Source organism: Palaemon carinicauda, chromosome 5 (assembly GCF_036898095.1).
Source record: "Palaemon carinicauda isolate YSFRI2023 chromosome 5, ASM3689809v2, whole genome shotgun sequence".
NCBI lineage: Eukaryota > Metazoa > Arthropoda > Malacostraca > Decapoda > Palaemonidae > Palaemon > Palaemon carinicauda.
In genome coordinates this window covers 85,802,698-85,819,868 of record NC_090729.1, presented here as the reverse complement: position 1 = coordinate 85,819,868, position 17,171 = coordinate 85,802,698, and the positions used below count along the sequence as shown (strand labels likewise).

Here is a 17,171-nt window from a genome sequence, read left to right as displayed (position 1 = left end):
CCATCGTCTCGGCCCGTACCGACTCCCGTTGATCCTAAATGGGTTGTCCTGCAGGATATGCAGAATAAGCTTGCCTCCCTTATGGAGGAGTATACCGTTGAGCAGGTTCACGATGATCCTCGCCGTTACGCTGATCGAGATCCTGGCCTTCAGCCGCCCAAACGAGCCTTTACTCGTCCTGTTGACGTTACAAAGTCACGTCAGTCACGTGAATTGGAGCCTCACTCGATGCAGTCCCGTGTTGACTTTCAGCCGCTTGTTGACGTTCAGCCGCCACCGCATGTTCGTGTTGACGTTCAGGACGTTCGCCAACCAGCTCAGTTGCCTTGTTTTGACGTTGAGCGTCAAGCACCGCAGTCAAGGGTTGTTTTGACTGCTCAATCTAGGCAGTCAAGGCAGTCTCGACTTGACGTCGAGCGTCCTCCCGCTCCTGTTGCTGTTGCTGGTCAGTCCTTTAAGCAGTTACATGACGTAGCGTCCTTGACTGCTACTGATGCTCCTTTGCGTGTGGACTTTGCTTGTCAAGCATTGCCACCACGGCAGGTCTCTTCCTTGCTTGAGACTCATCAATTGTCGGACGAGGTTCCTTCAGATGAGGATGTTGCTGATCCCCTGCCTACTGATAATCCTTTGGACGTTTTATCAGACGTGGAAGAGCCTAAGGCTGCGCAACCTTCCATGGATTTTAAGAAAATCATGATGGTTTTTAAGGATCTTTTCCCAGATCATTTTGTTACTGCTGCTCCTCGTTCGCCTCCGTCTGAGTTTGCGCTAGGCTTAGCTGCTGCCAAGCCTTCCTTTACTAAGCTAGTGCTTTCTCGCTCTTCTAAGAGGGCTTTACGTCTACTAGGCGACTGGTTGGTTACCAGGAGGAGTTTGGGGAAGACGGCCTTTGCCTTCCCACCTTTTAAACTAGCTTCTAGAGCGAGCGTCTGGTATGACACGGGAGAAGTTCTCGGCTTGGGAGTCCCTGCCTCTGCCCATGGTGACTTCTCAAGCCTCGTAGACTCTCCCCGTCGCCTGGCCATGAGACGCTCTAAAATTTGTTGGTCCTCCTCGGACCTTGACCATCTCCTTAAAGGGGTTTACAGGGCCTTCGAAGTTTTTAACTTTTTAGATTGGTCTCTAGGAGCATTAAGCAGGAAGATCTCGTCTGCTGACCAGGATGTGTCCTTGCTTATTATGTCTTGTATGGACAAAGCCATCCGCGATTGCTCCAATGAGCTCGCCTCCACCTTTACGTCTGGAGTCTTGAAGAAGAGAGAAACCTACGAGGCTCATGAGGAATGTGGCAAAATTCCTTCATTTATCGGGAATTCGAGCCTCCCTGTACTTGGACGACTGGCTTCTCAGAGCATCGTCCAGTCATCGCTGTCTGCAGGACCTACACTGGACGTTGGGTCTGGCAAAGGAGTTGGGACTGTTGGTAAACTTAGAAAAGTCTCAACTGATTCCATCCCAGACGATTCTCTATTTGGGGATGGAGATTCGCAGTCTAGTTTTTCGGGCTTTTCCGTCTGCCACCCGAATAGAGCAAGCCCTGCTCAAAGTCCGACTCATGCTGAAGAAAGACCGTTGTTCAGTAAGAAGTTGGATGAGCCTTGTAGGAACTCTGTCATCCCTGGAGCAGTTTGTCTCGCTAGGGAGACTTCACCTTCGCCCTCTCTAGTTCCATCTAGACTCTCACTGGAACAAGAGCAAGACTTTAGAAGCTGTATCAATCCCGGTCTCCGAGCCAGTAAAAGCATGCCTGAACTGGTGGGACAGCAACATAAGTCTGAGAGAGGGTCTGTCCCTGGCAGTCAAGAACCCAAACCACGTGTTGTTCTCAGACGCGTCGGATTTGGGTTGGGGTGCGACTCTGGACGGTCGGGAATGTTCGGGTCTTTGGACGTCGGTTCAGAAGAGCATGCACATCAACGGCAAGGAGCTATTAGCGGTCCACTTGGCCTTGATGAGTTTCGAGAGCATTCTTCGAAACAAAGTGGTAGAGGTCAATTCAGACAACACCACAGCTTTGGCGTACATCTCTAAGCAAGGAGGCACTCACTCCCACACTCTGTTCGTGATCGCAAGGGACCTCCTCATCTGGTCAAAAAATCGAGGCATCTCCCTGTTGACAAGGTTCATCCAGGGGGACTTGAACGTCTTGGCAGACTGTCTCAGTCGGAGAGGTCAGGTGATCCCCACGGAATGGACCCTCCACAAGGACGTGTGCAAGAGTCTTTGGGCGACTTGGGGTCAACCCTCCATAGACCTCTTTGCCACCTCGTTGACCAAAAGGCTCCCGACCTATTGCTCGCCAGTCCCAGATCCAGAGGCGACCCACATAGACGCGTTTCTACTGGACTGGTCTCACCTGGACTTGTACGCATTCCCACCGTTCAAGATCGTCAACAAGGTACTGCAGAAGTTCGCCTCTCACGAAGGGACAAGGTTGACGTTGGTTGCTCCCCTCTGGCCCGCGAGAGAGTGGTTCACAGAGGTACTTCAATGGCTGGTAGACGTTCCAAGGAGTCTTCCTCTAAGGATAGATCTCTTACGGCAGCCCCACGTAAGGGATCTTCATCAAAGCCTCCCCGCGCTTCGTCTGACTGCCTTCAGACTATCGAAAGACTCTCAAGAGCTCGAGGCTTTTCGAAGGAGGCAGCCAGAGCGATTGCGAGAGCTAGGAGAGCTTCTACCATCAAAGTATACCAGTCGAAGTGGGAAGTCTTTAGAGACTGGTGCAAGTCAGCATCTATTTCCTCTTCCAGTACCTCTGTAGCCCAAATCGCAGATTTTCTCCTACATCTGAGAAATGTTCGCTCCCTCTCAGCACCCACTATTAAGGGCTACAGGAGCATGTTGGCGTCTGTATTCAGACATAGAGGCTTAGATCTTTCCAATAATAAAGATCTCCAAGATCTCCTTAAGTCTTTCGAGACCTCTAAGGAGCGTCGTATGGCAACTCCTGGATGGAACTTAGACGTGGTCCTAAGGTTCCTAATGTCCGACAGGTTTGAGCCATTACATTCAGCCTCCCTGAAGGATCTCACCCTCAAGACGCTTTTCTTAGTGTGCTTGGCTTCGGCTAAAAGGGTCAGTGAGATCCATGCCTTCAGTAGGAACATCGGCTTTTCCACAGATAAAGCCACATGTTCACTTCAGCTTGGTTTCTTGGCCAAAAATGAACTGCCTTCTCGTCCTTGGCCTAAGTCATTTGATATACCTTGCCTGTCAGAGATCGTAGGCAACGAGCTTGAAAGAGTGCTGTGTCCAGTTAGAGCTCTGAAGTTTTATTTAGCTCGGACTAAATCCTTACGAGGTGGATCTGAGGCCTTGTGGTGCTCAGTTAAGAAGCCTTCATTGCCTATGTCAAAGAATGCTTTGTCATATTTTATTAGATTTTTAATCCGAGAGGCTCATTCTCACTTGAGTGAAAAAGACCGTTGCTTGCTTAAGGTTAAGACGCACGAAGTAAGAGCTATAGCAACTTCCGTGGCCTTTAAGCAAAACAGATCTCTGCGAAGTATTATGGACGCGACCTTTTGGAGAAGCAAGTCGGTATTCGCGTCATTTTACTTAAAAGATGTCCAGACTCTTTATGAGGACTGCTACACACTGGGTCCATTCGTTGCAGCGAGTGCAGTAGTGGGTGAGGGTTCTACCACTACATTCCCTTAATTCCAATATCCTTTTAATCTGTCTCTTGAAATGTTTTTAATCTTGTTTTGGGTTGTACGGAAGGCTAAGAAGCCTTTCGCATCCTGGTTGATTTGGCGGGTGGTCAAATGTCATTTCTTGAGAGCGCCCAGATTAAGGGTTTTGATGAGGTCCTGTTGTATGGGTTGTCGCCCTGGATACTTCAGCTCCTGGGAGTCTTTCAGCATCCTGAGAGGATGGCTGGGCTTCGTGAGGAAAGCGGACTAACAAGGCAGAGTAATCGTCAGAGTCAGCTTCCTTACCAGGTACCTATATTTATTTGGGTTTTGTTATGATATAACTGTCAAAAACTCTAAGCATATACGCCGTAAACTGTATTAATACTGGTCTCTACCCACCACCATGGGTGTGAATCAGCTATTATATATTCACCGGCTAAGTTTAATATTTAAAAATGATATTTTGATTATAAAATAAATTTTTGAATATACTTACCCGGTGAATATATAAATTAAAGGCCCCCCCTTCCTTCCCGATAGAGACCCAGCGGAATGAGAAGAACTGGAGCTGTTTACATGTATATGCGGTATCTGGCCGATAGTTGGCGCTGGTGGGCACACCCGCAACCTTCATGGCGATCGCTCGCGAGTTTTTGTGTTTCTGTCGAGCCGTCCGAGACGTCAGCTATTATATATTCACCGGGTAAGTATATTCAAAAATTTATTTTATAATCAAAATATCATAATTATTCAGTGAGCTGATATGAATGGGTTCAAGTTTTTGACAAGCAAATCAGCTGTTGTCCATTTCTGTTGTATTCGGGAAGTACATGCAGACCCTGATATGTACATCGAAGGTCAACGGATCTCGTGTGTCTAGCGTTGATATTTGATTGTAGGTTTACATGGGTTCCTCACTTAAAAGCATTAAAAGTTAAATGTCTTGAGGGTCTGAATCCTAAAAGTTTTGCCCATACATCATGGGGGACAGACCGCAAAACTATTTTAAAATTATACAAAGTCTTAATTTTTTTTCAAAAATTAGTTATGGGTGTGAAATATACTCCTCATCCACCCAGACCAACTAAAGATTTTAGAATCTATACATAATACTGGGATCAGATTGGCCACAGGAGCATTTAGAACTTTGCCTGTCCCAAGCCTTCTTGTTGATGCTGGAGAATTACCTATAGACCTTTACCGAAAGTCTTCTATTGTTCGGTATTGGTTTAGGTTGCAAAAACTTCCTAATTATTTAGCTTATCAAACAGCAAACATTATATGGCACTCAGCATACTTTGAGTTGCACCGAAAACCTCTTCAACCTTATTGTTTTCAGGTAAAACAATTGGCACACAGTCTCAATATAACTAGAAGTAAGGTGCTTCTTTTTAAGATATCGTGAACCCCTCCATGGAAATTACCAGAGATATCTTTCTGTAAATATTTTATTGGTAATAAAAAGAATATGACGGATTAGAAGCCAGGTCTCTTTTTATGGAACATGTTACAGAACATAGGGAATCGACTTTTATATATACTGATGGCTCCAAATCTGATGCTGGTGTATGTATTGGAGTATATAGTAATGCTTTTAATTGTAGAGGTGCACTTCCTCTAACAGCTTCTATTTTTCCTGCCGAGCTGTATGGCTTACCAATCACCATTGAGAAAATAGCATTGGAGGAAGAAGGTATTTTTACCTTAGTGATGCAAGAAGTGTCCTTCAAGCTTTGAAAGTTATTAAATCTAGTAACCCTTTAGTTCTTAAGATTTTAGAATGTTTTTTTTTTATTAATGCACTGAGAGGTTTAGCAGTTTGTTCTTGCTGTGTTCTGGCACACGTAGGTATGTATGAGAGTGAGAAGGAAGGTTTACCAGCAAAGAATGCTGCAGCTGAGTTGCCACTACCAACAAGGTATCCCATTCTCTGTAATGATTGTTTTCCAAGCATTAAGAACTTAATTTATAATAATTGGCAACAACATTGTGATAATACATTGGAAAATAAAATGAGAGGAATAGCAAATGTTATATCTCCTTGGAGATGGATTTAGAAAAAATGCACTCAACGACTAATGTGTTGATACGACTTGAATTCTCTGTTTGTGAAGCCTTTGCTTCCAAACTGCACCATGTCAGTTTTATTTTTACCTTGAAAAGGGATATGATACTGCATGGAGATATGGTATACTTAAAACCATTCACAATTTGGGATTATGAGGAGAGCTACCATTGTTCATTCAATCATTTATTTCACTTAGATATTTTCAAGTGAGTGCAGGGGTAGCCCTATCTGAGAGGAAATGTCAGGAAGAAGGAGTTCCCCAGGGTAGTATGCTAAGTGTAACCCTATTTGCACCAGCCATTAATGGGATATCCTCCATCACTCCCAAAGTTATTCTCTCAACATTATTTGTGGATGATCTCTCAATATCATTTGCTGGAGCTAGACTGGCAATGGTTGAGAGAAAATTACAACCTTCAATTGACAAAATTATCCAGTGGGCTGATATGAATGGATTTAAGTTTTTGACAAGCAAAACTGTTGTTGTCCATTTCTGTTGTATTTGTGGAGTACATCCAGATCCAGATCTGTACTGTACATTAAAGGTCAATGGATCCCATGTGTAAGTGAAGCTAGATCTCTAGGATTGATGTTTCATTGTAGGCTTACATGTTATTCTCACTTTAAAGTCTTAAAAGTAAAATGTCTTGTGGCTCTGGATCTTTAAAAAAAAAAATTCCCGTACATCATGGGGAACAGACCGTAAAACTTTCAGATTTATACAAGGCTTTAGATTTTTTCAAAAATTAGTTATGGTTGTGAAATATACTCCTCAGCCACCCCAATCCGATTAAAACTTTCCGATTCAATACACCATGCTGGTATCAGATTGTCCACAGGAGCCTTTAGAACTTTGCCTATTCCAAGCCTCCTTGTTGATGCTGGAAAATTACCTTTAGACCTTTACCGGAAGTCTTCTATTGTTCGGTATTGGTTTAAGTTGCAACGACCTAATTCTTTAGCCTGCCAGACTGCAAACCTTATAAGGCATTGTAGATATTTTGAGTTGCACCCAAAATCTCCTCGACTTTATGGTTACTGGGTGAAAACATTAGTAGATAGTCTCGATATACAGTAGGTAGAAATAAAGTGCTCCCATGTAGGATATCACCAACCTCTCCATGGAAATTACTGGAGATATATTTTTGTAAATATTTTTTTGGTATAAAAAGGAACATGACTGACTTAGAAGCCAGGTTACTCTTTATGGAACATGTTGAAGAACAGGGAATCGACTTTTATATATAGTGATGGCTTGAAATCTGATGCTGGCATCAGATTTGGAGATGTAGTAGTGTTTTAAAGTGTAGAGGTGTACTTCCTCTGGTATCCTCTATACTTATTGCAAACTATATGGCATACTAACTGCTTTCGAGAAAATACCATTAAAGTCGAGGGCAGTTTTACCATTTTGAAAGATACTAGAAGTGTCCTACAAGCCTTAGAAGTTATTAAATCTAGTAACCCTTAAGTTTTAAAGATTTTAGAATGGCTTTTTATTATCGGACTGAGGGGTATATCAGATCGATTTTGTTGGGTTGCGGCTCACATAGGCGTGTCTGGAAATGAAATGGCAGATTTACTGGTAAAGAATGCAGCAGTTGAGTTGCTACCAAAAAGGTATCCCATTCTCTGTAATTATTTTCAACCTAGCATTAAGAATTGGGTTTATAATAATTGGCAAATTATAGGACTCGGGTTTGTATGGATAGGAATAATTCAAATTACTTAAGAAACAATTTATTTTAGGTTGAAAATTGTCTTTTCATTTCAGAAAACTCCAACAAATATATTCATCTTTTCCCATTTCAATGGTAGATGTTCTCTTTTATTTCAGATTTTTCATCTCAAAGAAAATAATAATCCATCTATTGTGACGAAGATTATGTAAACTACTGAAGATATCTGCAAGAGATACAGGACTGGGAAAAAGGAAGAAGGGTCTGTGTTGGTTCATGTTATAAGATTTTGATGAGAAGAATAGGAAATTTATGGTTAACTTTATATTTGTCTGCTTTTTATGGTAATATTGAAGAGGATGTCATCCAGTGATAGGGAGAGGATGAGGAACTCTGAATCAATAGAATTTCCAATAAAAAGCGAAATGGAAGATTCATTTTCACTCTCTGCAGTCAAGATAGAAAATGAGGATTTGGTCAACAGTTATGGACTCTTTGATGATGACACTCTTTTCATGGATCCAGACATGGAATTCAAAGCAGAGCCTGAATTCAAAGCAGAACCAGAAATATTTGAGTCAAATGAAGGCGGCATGAAATACTGTTTCGACTCTGATGCATCATTGAGTGAGGAGGATTCACAAATCAGCAAAAGGGAAGTCAATAAAGAGGAGGAGAAGAGTGTAAAGACAAGTGTAAAAGAGGAAAGTGACACACATTTGGGATCCAGTAGGAAAGAGGACAAAGGAGAGGGAAGAGGAAGGGGGAAAAAAGGTTTACAGAAAGAGGAGCAGATGGAAAACAGAGGCTGTGAAAAACCTCTTTGTCAGGAAAGTGATTCTAAAAGTCAAATTGATGTTGGTACGAGAGAGAAGTTGTTTGTGGGTGGAAATTCTGAAAAGCAATTTAGTGGAGTAGTTGACCCCAACACTCAAATGCTAATTCACACCGAAGACCTGTTCAGATGCAGAGAAAGTGACAAAACATTTTCTAATGAAATTAATCTTAAAGTACATTATAAAACTTACAATAGGATAAAGTCATTCAAGTGCAGTGTCTGTGATAAAGTATTTCGTAAAAAAAATGATCTTGCAACACATTTTAGAATTCACACCGGAGATAAACCATTCAAGTGCAGCGTCTGTGACAAAGCATTTCATACAAAAAGATATCTTGCAAAACATTCCAGAATTCACACTGGGGAGAAATCATTCAAGTGTAATGTCTGTGACAAAGCATTTCATTTGAAAGCTAATCTTGCAACACATTCTAGAATTCATACTGGGGAGAAATCATTCAAGTGTAGTGTCTGTGACAAAGCATTTCGTTTTAAAGGTAATCTTGCAACACATTCTAGAATTCATACTGGGGAGAAATCATTCAAGTGTAGTGTCTGTGACAAAGCATTTCGTTTTAAAGGTAATCTTGCAACACATTCTAGAATTCATACTGGGGAGAAATCATTCAAGTGTAGTGTCTGTGACAAAGCATTTCGTTTTAAAGGTCATCTTGCAAAACATTCTAGAATTCACACTGGGGAGAAACTATTCAAGTGTTATGTCTGTGACAAAGCATTTTTTACGAAAAGTAATCTCGCAAAACATTCTAGAATTCACACCGGGGCGAAACCATTCAAGTGTAATGTCTGTGACAAAGCATACCATTTTAAAAGTGATCTTGCTACACATTCTAGAATTCACACGGGTGAGAAACCGTTCAAGTGTAATTTCTGTGACAAAGCATTTTCTCGGAAAAGTCATCTCTCAAGGCATCATAAAATTCATAATGGGTTTTGATGGAGAAAGGATGATGATAGGAACACAAGACCAAGGCCCCCTAACAAACAGCTTCAAGAAAATGGTGGGCATATCAGGAAACGACCAGTGTAGGTTTTGTCATGCAGCAGTTGAGAGTGTTGGTTATCTGGTTTCAGCCTGCCAGACTCTAATAGCAGATGGTCACTACACAGCTCAACACAGTAAGATCTGTAAATATATACATTGGAAAATATGTAAAGAATACAAAATTGAAGTACAAGATAAGGTCCAGTTATCTCCAGCAGAGGCATTACCATTTTTTATGATAAGATAATCCCAACAGGAAGATATATAGAAGGAGGTGCTATAAGAACTGATATTGTGATCTGGAATAAAAAAGAAAAAACAGCAAAGATTATAGATGTGACAGTACCCAGTGATTTTGGCCTCAACAGAGCTGAGAGGCAGAGAATAACAAAATATCAAGAACTGAAGAACGATCTGAAAAATACTTGTGAACTGAAAGAAATAGAAGTAATACCTGTGGTGGTGGGGGCAGCAGGACTTATGAAGAAAAACCTGAGACAATACCTTCAGGGGATACCAAGTTGCCCAAGCATAAAAGAGGAGCAGATTGCTGTCATCAAGGGAACGGTGACCATCTTGAAAAGAGCCCTCGGATACAAGGCTAGTGGAGTATAGAAGCGCAACCGTAGAGCCCAAGTTGAGGTCCATTGCATCATTGCATTTGTCTGCCGATCTCTTACGCAGTATGTGGTGGAGGAGGGACATAATTACTGTAATGAAATTTTCTTTAATGATTTTTGTACTTAGTTAAATTTCACTCAGTTGGTTTATTATTATTATGCTGAATTTGTTTTGTATTTCAACTTCTATTATTAGTTTTTTGCTACATATCATACAAACCTTTGACCTTTCATAGGATTATGACTTCAGGTAGTAGTAGTGGTAGTAGTTGGCGACTAGGCCTCCCCTATACACCAGGTAGCGTAACTGTGTTACAGTATCTGTGCTAACTGCCTTTATCAAATACTGTATACCTGTTCCTGTTGGGTTGCATGTCTGATGCTGTCCTATCCCTCATGTGTACGTGCCCTTCAGTGTCTGTCAATCTCTGACGGCAGAAGATGAACTTCAAGTTCTATCTTTCATCTTCAAAGAGGTCCAGAAAGGCTGATCAATTAAGTTTCTCTCTCTGTTCTCTCTCTCTCTCTCTCTCTCTCTCTCTCTCTCTCTCTCTCTCTCTCTCTCTCTCTCTCTCTCTTTGGAAAGCAAGCAGTGCATGCCAGTGATGTCAATACCCGATGCCATATTGGCTCCCCGTTGAAGGGTTCCTGAGACGACAACAGAATCTTCTGACATGACGCTGCCGAGGATGAAGTTACAGAAGCACAGGACGACTGATAAATATGATTCTCAACAGTCTCAATCTGGTTCCTCTGCATGGTTTTGTTGGAGGACCAATGTTGTAGCAACACTTTTCCATTGGGAAGGCATTGAGGTACAATACAAAGTACAAGGGGGATATCCCCCTGCTACCAGTGCCAAATCTCATAAGAGATGAGCCACAAGCTGTATTGGTCAAGATACATACCCTTGCTCTTAATTCTTCTCCTGCCAGGATGCTTGCCAGCAATTTGGTGTCCTCTTCACACTCACGAACTAGCAGGCGACCATGAGCTACCATAAGGAGCTCTCCTATGATGGTTGACGCTTCAGATCAGTTTTCATCAGCACTGAGCACCTTTTCCTCGCATACGCCTCTTGGCCTCTCTCTACACGTACTATCATTCCCACAAACGTGATTGCTGGCTTGATCTAGAACCTGTGTAAGTTTACGATCATTGCCAACGTTAAGCGTACGAGATGTTACAAACTCGTGAACATCTCTCTCGTATGAGAACGCCACAAACTCGATCTTCTACGCTCACAATCATCCATAAGTGCCGTCATCCCACACATGATTTCCAGGCACTAAGGGTCCACATGCTACGTTCTTATGCACATCACCCAGTAGCAATCTCTACAATTTCTCTTGGGAATCAGCGTCCAGTGCAGTGTCGTCTGCTCATTCACTCTGCTCTTTAATCTTTACTGCTTCATTTTGATTCCATGACTTGAGTTTTCTTTCCATTTTCTATCTCTCCTATCTGCTTGTAGAGTTGGACATTTTCAACAGCTCTCCTTACATTTATCAAACTCCCCTGTTCTTTATCTGAAAGCCTTCTCTTAGGAAAAAAAAACAGAAACAGCAACTGTTCACCCCTTTTATTTCATTAGTCTAAATAATTTTCCTTCTCTGTCTCTTGTGGAATTTACCACTTTGACCTACCTCTCTTCAAGAGAGCAGTCTTGTGTTTACAGTCTAAAAAAGTGCCCACCTCCTTACGGATGGCCCCCAATAAAGACCTCAGAATTTGCTATGATGATTCTCTCCTGTCATGCATGCAGTTGGCCACCTGTACCATTTGCGTTATTCCTCAATCCTGCGTATTGTATCTTCAGAAGTTGAATAACCATTTTTCCTCCTCCTCAACTCCCTCACATTTGTATCTTAAATCCAAACACAAGTCAAAGAGACCATTAGGTTAATGTATAAATAGCGAGACAAATTTCTAGGGAAGAATATATTGCAAACACAGGATATCAGAGAGCAAAAATTTATGCGTCCCTCTGCTGCTGAGAGTCCCTTTTGGGGCTGTATCTCTGTTCCAACTTTTTCCTTCTTACCTCTCTAAGCTTTCAATTTCATGATGCAAATTCAGGTCTCCCCCCCCCCTTCCATTCCAATGCTAAGCGTCTTCCCTGGTCCCAGGATATGTCAGTCAAGCAGTTGTCATTAAGGAAATGAAAATTGCTGGTATTTAGGCAATTTTGAAAGCCTTTTTCTAGAGTATCGTAAGGAGATTAAGGCCAGTCTAGGTCACTGCTTCAATAGGATGTAGTCTTAGTCCTCCATAGGCCTAACACACCGTATTTCCCACATTATAAGACGCACCTTTATTCCAGAAAAGTGCCCCCAAAACTCACGCCAGGCCTTAACACTAAGAAAAAGTTGTATAGTGGAGTTTGACAAACATTAAACACCCAACTACTGACAAAGACACCCGCTTTCACCTGACATGAAATATAGACTTACATTTATCATTCATATGTAATAAATGGATCTATTTTTATATTGAACTTCGTTTAATGAAGTACAGTAGCAAGTTGTATGTTTGTTTTGGTAATCAGCTGATAAATCACCAACCCCCTTCCACGAGCAAACATGCCAACTAGTGGTCTCGTAGCAGACGACTCTAGACATATATAAGCTATTTATGCAGTATTTTTTATTTTCTCATAATTTTTTATATTTTATAATGAAGCAATAGTTTGATTTGGAATCTGTTGCTGAATACAACCTTAGGTAATAAACATCTCACTGTTGGTTGAATGCAGCGCTACCCTGTTAGCAGAAAGATAACTAGACCTAAAATCACGTACATTAGCAAATATATTTCTCATAGGAGAATTTCTAGAGACTTCTTTGTCCAAAGATTAAGTTTGTGTTAAGATATATGGTATATGAGGAATTTTGAATATATTTCTGGAATTTTACTTGCTAAATAAATTTGATTAGGAACATTTGGCAACACTGTTTGAATGTAAAACGGATTTTGAGCGAAGCGAAAAATCTATTTTTGGGCTCAGGCCATGTCGTCCTGATGGAAGGTTCCTTCAGTAGCTTCCTAAGGGTATATATGACTACAGTAGATATTCCCAGAGAATTAAACTAGAGGTTTCACAGAATTCTAACTTCTGGCGCGAGTACCCTTAAGGTTTCCCTTTAGGATATCGTATAATAACAGGGGACGTATGCTTGACACGCCACATAGCTATATGCACCCCACATAGCATTTACGCTTCGAGGGGGAAGTTGGTGGCAAGATATGGGAGGAGCCGTTACAAAGTTCTCCTCCTTCGTTACTGTTATGGGCACTCGGATGATGTCATAAACGCCGCCATCTTGGCCTGAAGCACTAAAAATAAGATGACTTGTAAAATCCTCAATTTCTCTTTTTTTCCCCAAAACTGCTTTGCTAATTTAAGGGTGCTTCCTCTAATCTTGGGTAGTGCTGTAGTCTGTGTACCATGGTCTTCCATTGTCTTGGGTTAGAGTTCTCTTGCTTGAGGGTACTGTTCTATCTTATTTCTCTTCCTCTTGTTTTGTTGAAGTTTTTATAGTCTATATAGGAAATATTTGTTTTAATGTTGATACTGTTCTTTAGATATTTTATTTTTCCTTGTTTCTTTTCTTCACTGAGCTATTCTCCCTTGGGCTTATAGCATCCTGCTTATCCAACTAGGGTTGTAGCTTAGCGAGTAATAATAATAATAATAATAATAATAATAATAATAATAATTTGAAATCTCGAAACTTTTGTAATAAATATTTATGTGGCGACATTAGTGATTCTGTTTCTCCTGAAAGGAAGGAGTAATTACATTGAATTTTGATACACTGGAAGATATCTATTATAATAAAAGATTTACTGAAGAGGATATGGAATTTTCCTAATCAAATTGCAGTTCCATGGTAAAGATAATATCAATTTCCGTATGATAAGAAATCTAGCTCTTTTGGCAAAGGCCTATCTATTAGAGGTTTATAATCATCTTTGGAGGGCTATGAAACGTGAAGTGTGAGATGATGAATGGAGAAGTATTTTAAAAGCTCGAGATAGAGACGACTGACGAAATCTAACCGTTGTTGTTGAAGATTGCCTGGCTCTTTTGGCCAGACACGGGCTCTTGCAATCTTGCAGCCCGTAGTGAGTCTAACCGAGGCCGTTTGGGCCAATAGGCGTGGGAGGAGATGATGGTGATGAATCGTCTTTGGACCAAACTTCTATTTCTGAAGGCATGGAAATATTTCACCCTTTTACCCCCAATGTAAGGTTAAATTTCAAGCACATTTTGCTATATATATTTTTTAAATTGCTCTAACAGGCTTAATTTTTGTCATAGAGAGGTCAGGTTGGTCTCATTCTTTTGGAAAATGCCAGAAGTTTCTCATAGAATTTTCAAAAATTTGCAAAAAAAATGTAAATAACAGTGTTTTGCAAGAACGTACCGGTACGTCCTTTGTGGGTGAAAGGGCAAATAGTCATACTGTACCAATAACTAAGCCAAGAAAAGATCCCATTAATCTAAATAATTATGAGCCGAATTCTCTGACAAATTGTGTTTGCAAATTACTGGAAAAAAAAAAATCATGAACTGATTTGGTGTTTACATTGTAATAATATTGTACCAGCTTCAAAAATTCGTTCGCAAATAGTCAATCCACTTTGGACTTTCTTTTCACACTTAGAAAATTATATAAGTAGATGTTTCGAATAAAAGAAAATCACCGTAGCCGTAGTTTTTGACATTCACAAAGCATTCAGTACTGAAATCCTATAATCATAATGGTTTTCAATGATGCCTTCCTATTTTTATTAGAAATCTTAGTGGAAGAACATTACAAACCGTATAGAGAATGTTTATACCGAATATTACAATCTTGACTGTGGTGTGCCCCAAGGTAGTGTTTTAAGAGGGACTCATTATTATTATTATTATTATTATTATTATTATTATTATTATTTTGAAAGTCCTATGTCAGAGATCAAAGGTACAGGTCAAAGGTCATAGTTCAAAAGCCAAAGGTAAAGGTCAAAGATCAAAGGCTTGGAGGAAAAATAACTGGAGATGCCCTGACCCGGATTAAGAGAAGCCAGGGTTTTACCCCTTCAAACTGTCAGTTCTTGATCCTTCAAGTTAATCTCTGTCACTGTATTGGAATTTGTAGTCAGTTCTATTCAGACCTTTGTTTAGAGACGGTAACCCTTATTGTGCCTTCATTAGCGATGGCTCCTTCCTGTGCTGTTCTTGGTTGTACGAAAAAATTCAACAAGATTTCAAATCCATCTATTACATTTCATCGGTAAGTAGTAATGATTTGTATTTCCGTCAAGAACGTTGATTTTTTGCTCAAAAATATGCAGATAATGTTTCTTATTTTATTGTCGTCATACTAATCTGAAGAAAACAAGATAAAATTATGACGGAAACATTTATAATTTAACTGAAAATTTTCTTGGATTTCTTTCTCTTGCAGTTTTCCAAAAGATGAGGTCATGAGAAATGAATGGGTTCGTGCTTTGGGACGTGAAAACTTTACTCCAACGATATACTCGCGATTATGCTCTAAGCACTTTAGAGAGGAGGACTTTATTCGGACAACACTGAAAGTTTATTTGCACAGTCAAGCTGTACCAAGTGTATTTGAAGCTTTTCCTGAACATTTGCAACGCCAAGAAGCCGAGGTTTCCACGTCTGAATGCCCAACGCCACAAAATTCACAAAGTGAGGTTAATAATCTAAAGCGGAAAATCGTTATATTGAAAATAAGCTGACCGTTGCAAAAAAGAAAGTAAAACTATTGCAACAAAGCAAACGTCGTCTTATAAAGAAAAATGGTGATCTGAATAACATTATAGGTGAACTAAAGCGAAAATCTTTTGTAAGTGATGAAAGTTTGGTTGTGCTAGAGAACTGTGCTACAGGTGTTGCAGACCTTTTGAAAAGGCAAACTGCAAAACATAATGAAAAACCGCTACATAACGAATATTCACCAGCGCTTAGAAGTTTTGCTCTAAAGTTGCACTTCTATTCTCCGAGCGCGTATCGTTATGTACGAAAGGTTTTCGACACGTGTTTGCCACATCCAAGAACAATAGCAAAATGGTATCAGCAGGTGGATGGGAAACCAGGGTTCACTAATTACTCGTTTACAGCTTTGAAAATGAAAGCCGAAGCTGCAGCAAAAATTAATAAAAATGTTTTATGCACTTTAATAATGGACGAAATAGCCATCAAACAACAGGTCGAGTGGGATGGAAAAAAATATCATGGGTATATTGATATGGGCACTGAGCTTGACGATGATAGACTTCCTATTGCTAAAGAGGCTCTGGTGTTTATGGTTAACGCGTTAAACTTTACTTGGAAATTACCAGTGGGATATTTTCTTATTGCAGGGCTTGGGGCTCAAGAACGTGCTAATTTGCTTGGTCAGTGCTTGGAAATGTTACATAGTGCCAATGTAACTGTTGTGTCAGTAACTTTTGATGGTACAGCAACGAATGTATCAATGATTAAAGAATTTGGTTGCTATTTAGATTACAATAATATGAGAACTTCTTTCCCCCATCCAGTGACACAGGAACCCGTATGCATATTTTTTGATCCTTGCCATATGTTAAAATTAGTAAGGAATGCATTTGGAGAAAGAAAGAATTTCATAGACGGAGAAGGAAATCACATTCAATGGGGTTTCATAGAGAAACTGCACAAATTGCAGGAGTGTGAAGGTTTGCATTTAGGCAATAAACTTAGATCGCAACACATTGCGTGGATAAAACGAAAAATGAATGTAAAGCTTGCTGCGCAACTTCTAAGTGAATCCGTTGGAAACTCCTTGAAGTATTGCGTAGAAAATAACCTTGCTGGCTTCGAAGGATGTGAGGGAACAATCAAATTTCTTAGGTTATTCAATGATCTATTCGATATTCTTAACTCAAGAAATTTTTGTAGTCGGGACTTCAAATGCCCGATGCAACCAAAAAATGCAAGTTTGATCAAAGAGTTTTTAGTTAAGGCTGAAGCTTATATTAGGGATTTAAAACTTTCTGATGGAAAGTATATTTTAAATTCAAACAGAAGAACGGGATTTCAAGGCTTTATAGTTTGTATTCGGAGCTTGGTAAATCTATACGACCAATTAATTGGATGTCCTAATAAAAAATTGAAATTTTTACTATCATATAAAATGAGCCAAGATCATATTGAGCTTTTCTTCGGTAAAATAAGAAGTATGGGTGGGTGTAATAATAACCCTACTTCTGTGCAGTTTTCTGCTGCCTATAAAAAAATTTTAATTCAAAATGATATTCAGGATGTCCTCCGTGGAAAT

The 17,171-nt window shown here is 40.2% G+C and overlaps 2 protein-coding genes across 5 annotated transcripts in view; both read left to right on the top strand.

The window, feature by feature from the left end:
* The window catches only part of LOC137641359 (zinc finger protein 888-like), an 82,196-nt gene extending 71,833 nt beyond the window's left edge, over positions 1-10,363 (top strand). For all 4 annotated transcript variants that reach the window (XM_068373834.1, XM_068373832.1, XM_068373830.1 and 1 more), the window contains one exon: positions 7,550-10,363. In XM_068373834.1, the coding sequence (XP_068229935.1) occupies positions 7,733-9,187 (1,455 nt within the window). In that variant the 5' untranslated portion in view covers positions 7,550-7,732 and the 3' untranslated portion in view covers positions 9,188-10,363. The remainder of the gene's footprint in view (positions 1-7,549) is intronic.
* Positions 10,364-15,063: 4,700 nt separating this feature from the next.
* On the top strand, positions 15,064-15,612 carry LOC137641009 (THAP domain-containing protein 2-like). The gene is made up of 2 exons (XM_068373460.1): positions 15,064-15,140; positions 15,315-15,612. The coding sequence occupies exons 1-2, from the start codon at positions 15,064-15,066 to the stop codon at positions 15,610-15,612; spliced, it is 375 nt and encodes a 124-aa protein (XP_068229561.1).
* Positions 15,613-17,171: the final 1,559 nt, after the last annotated feature.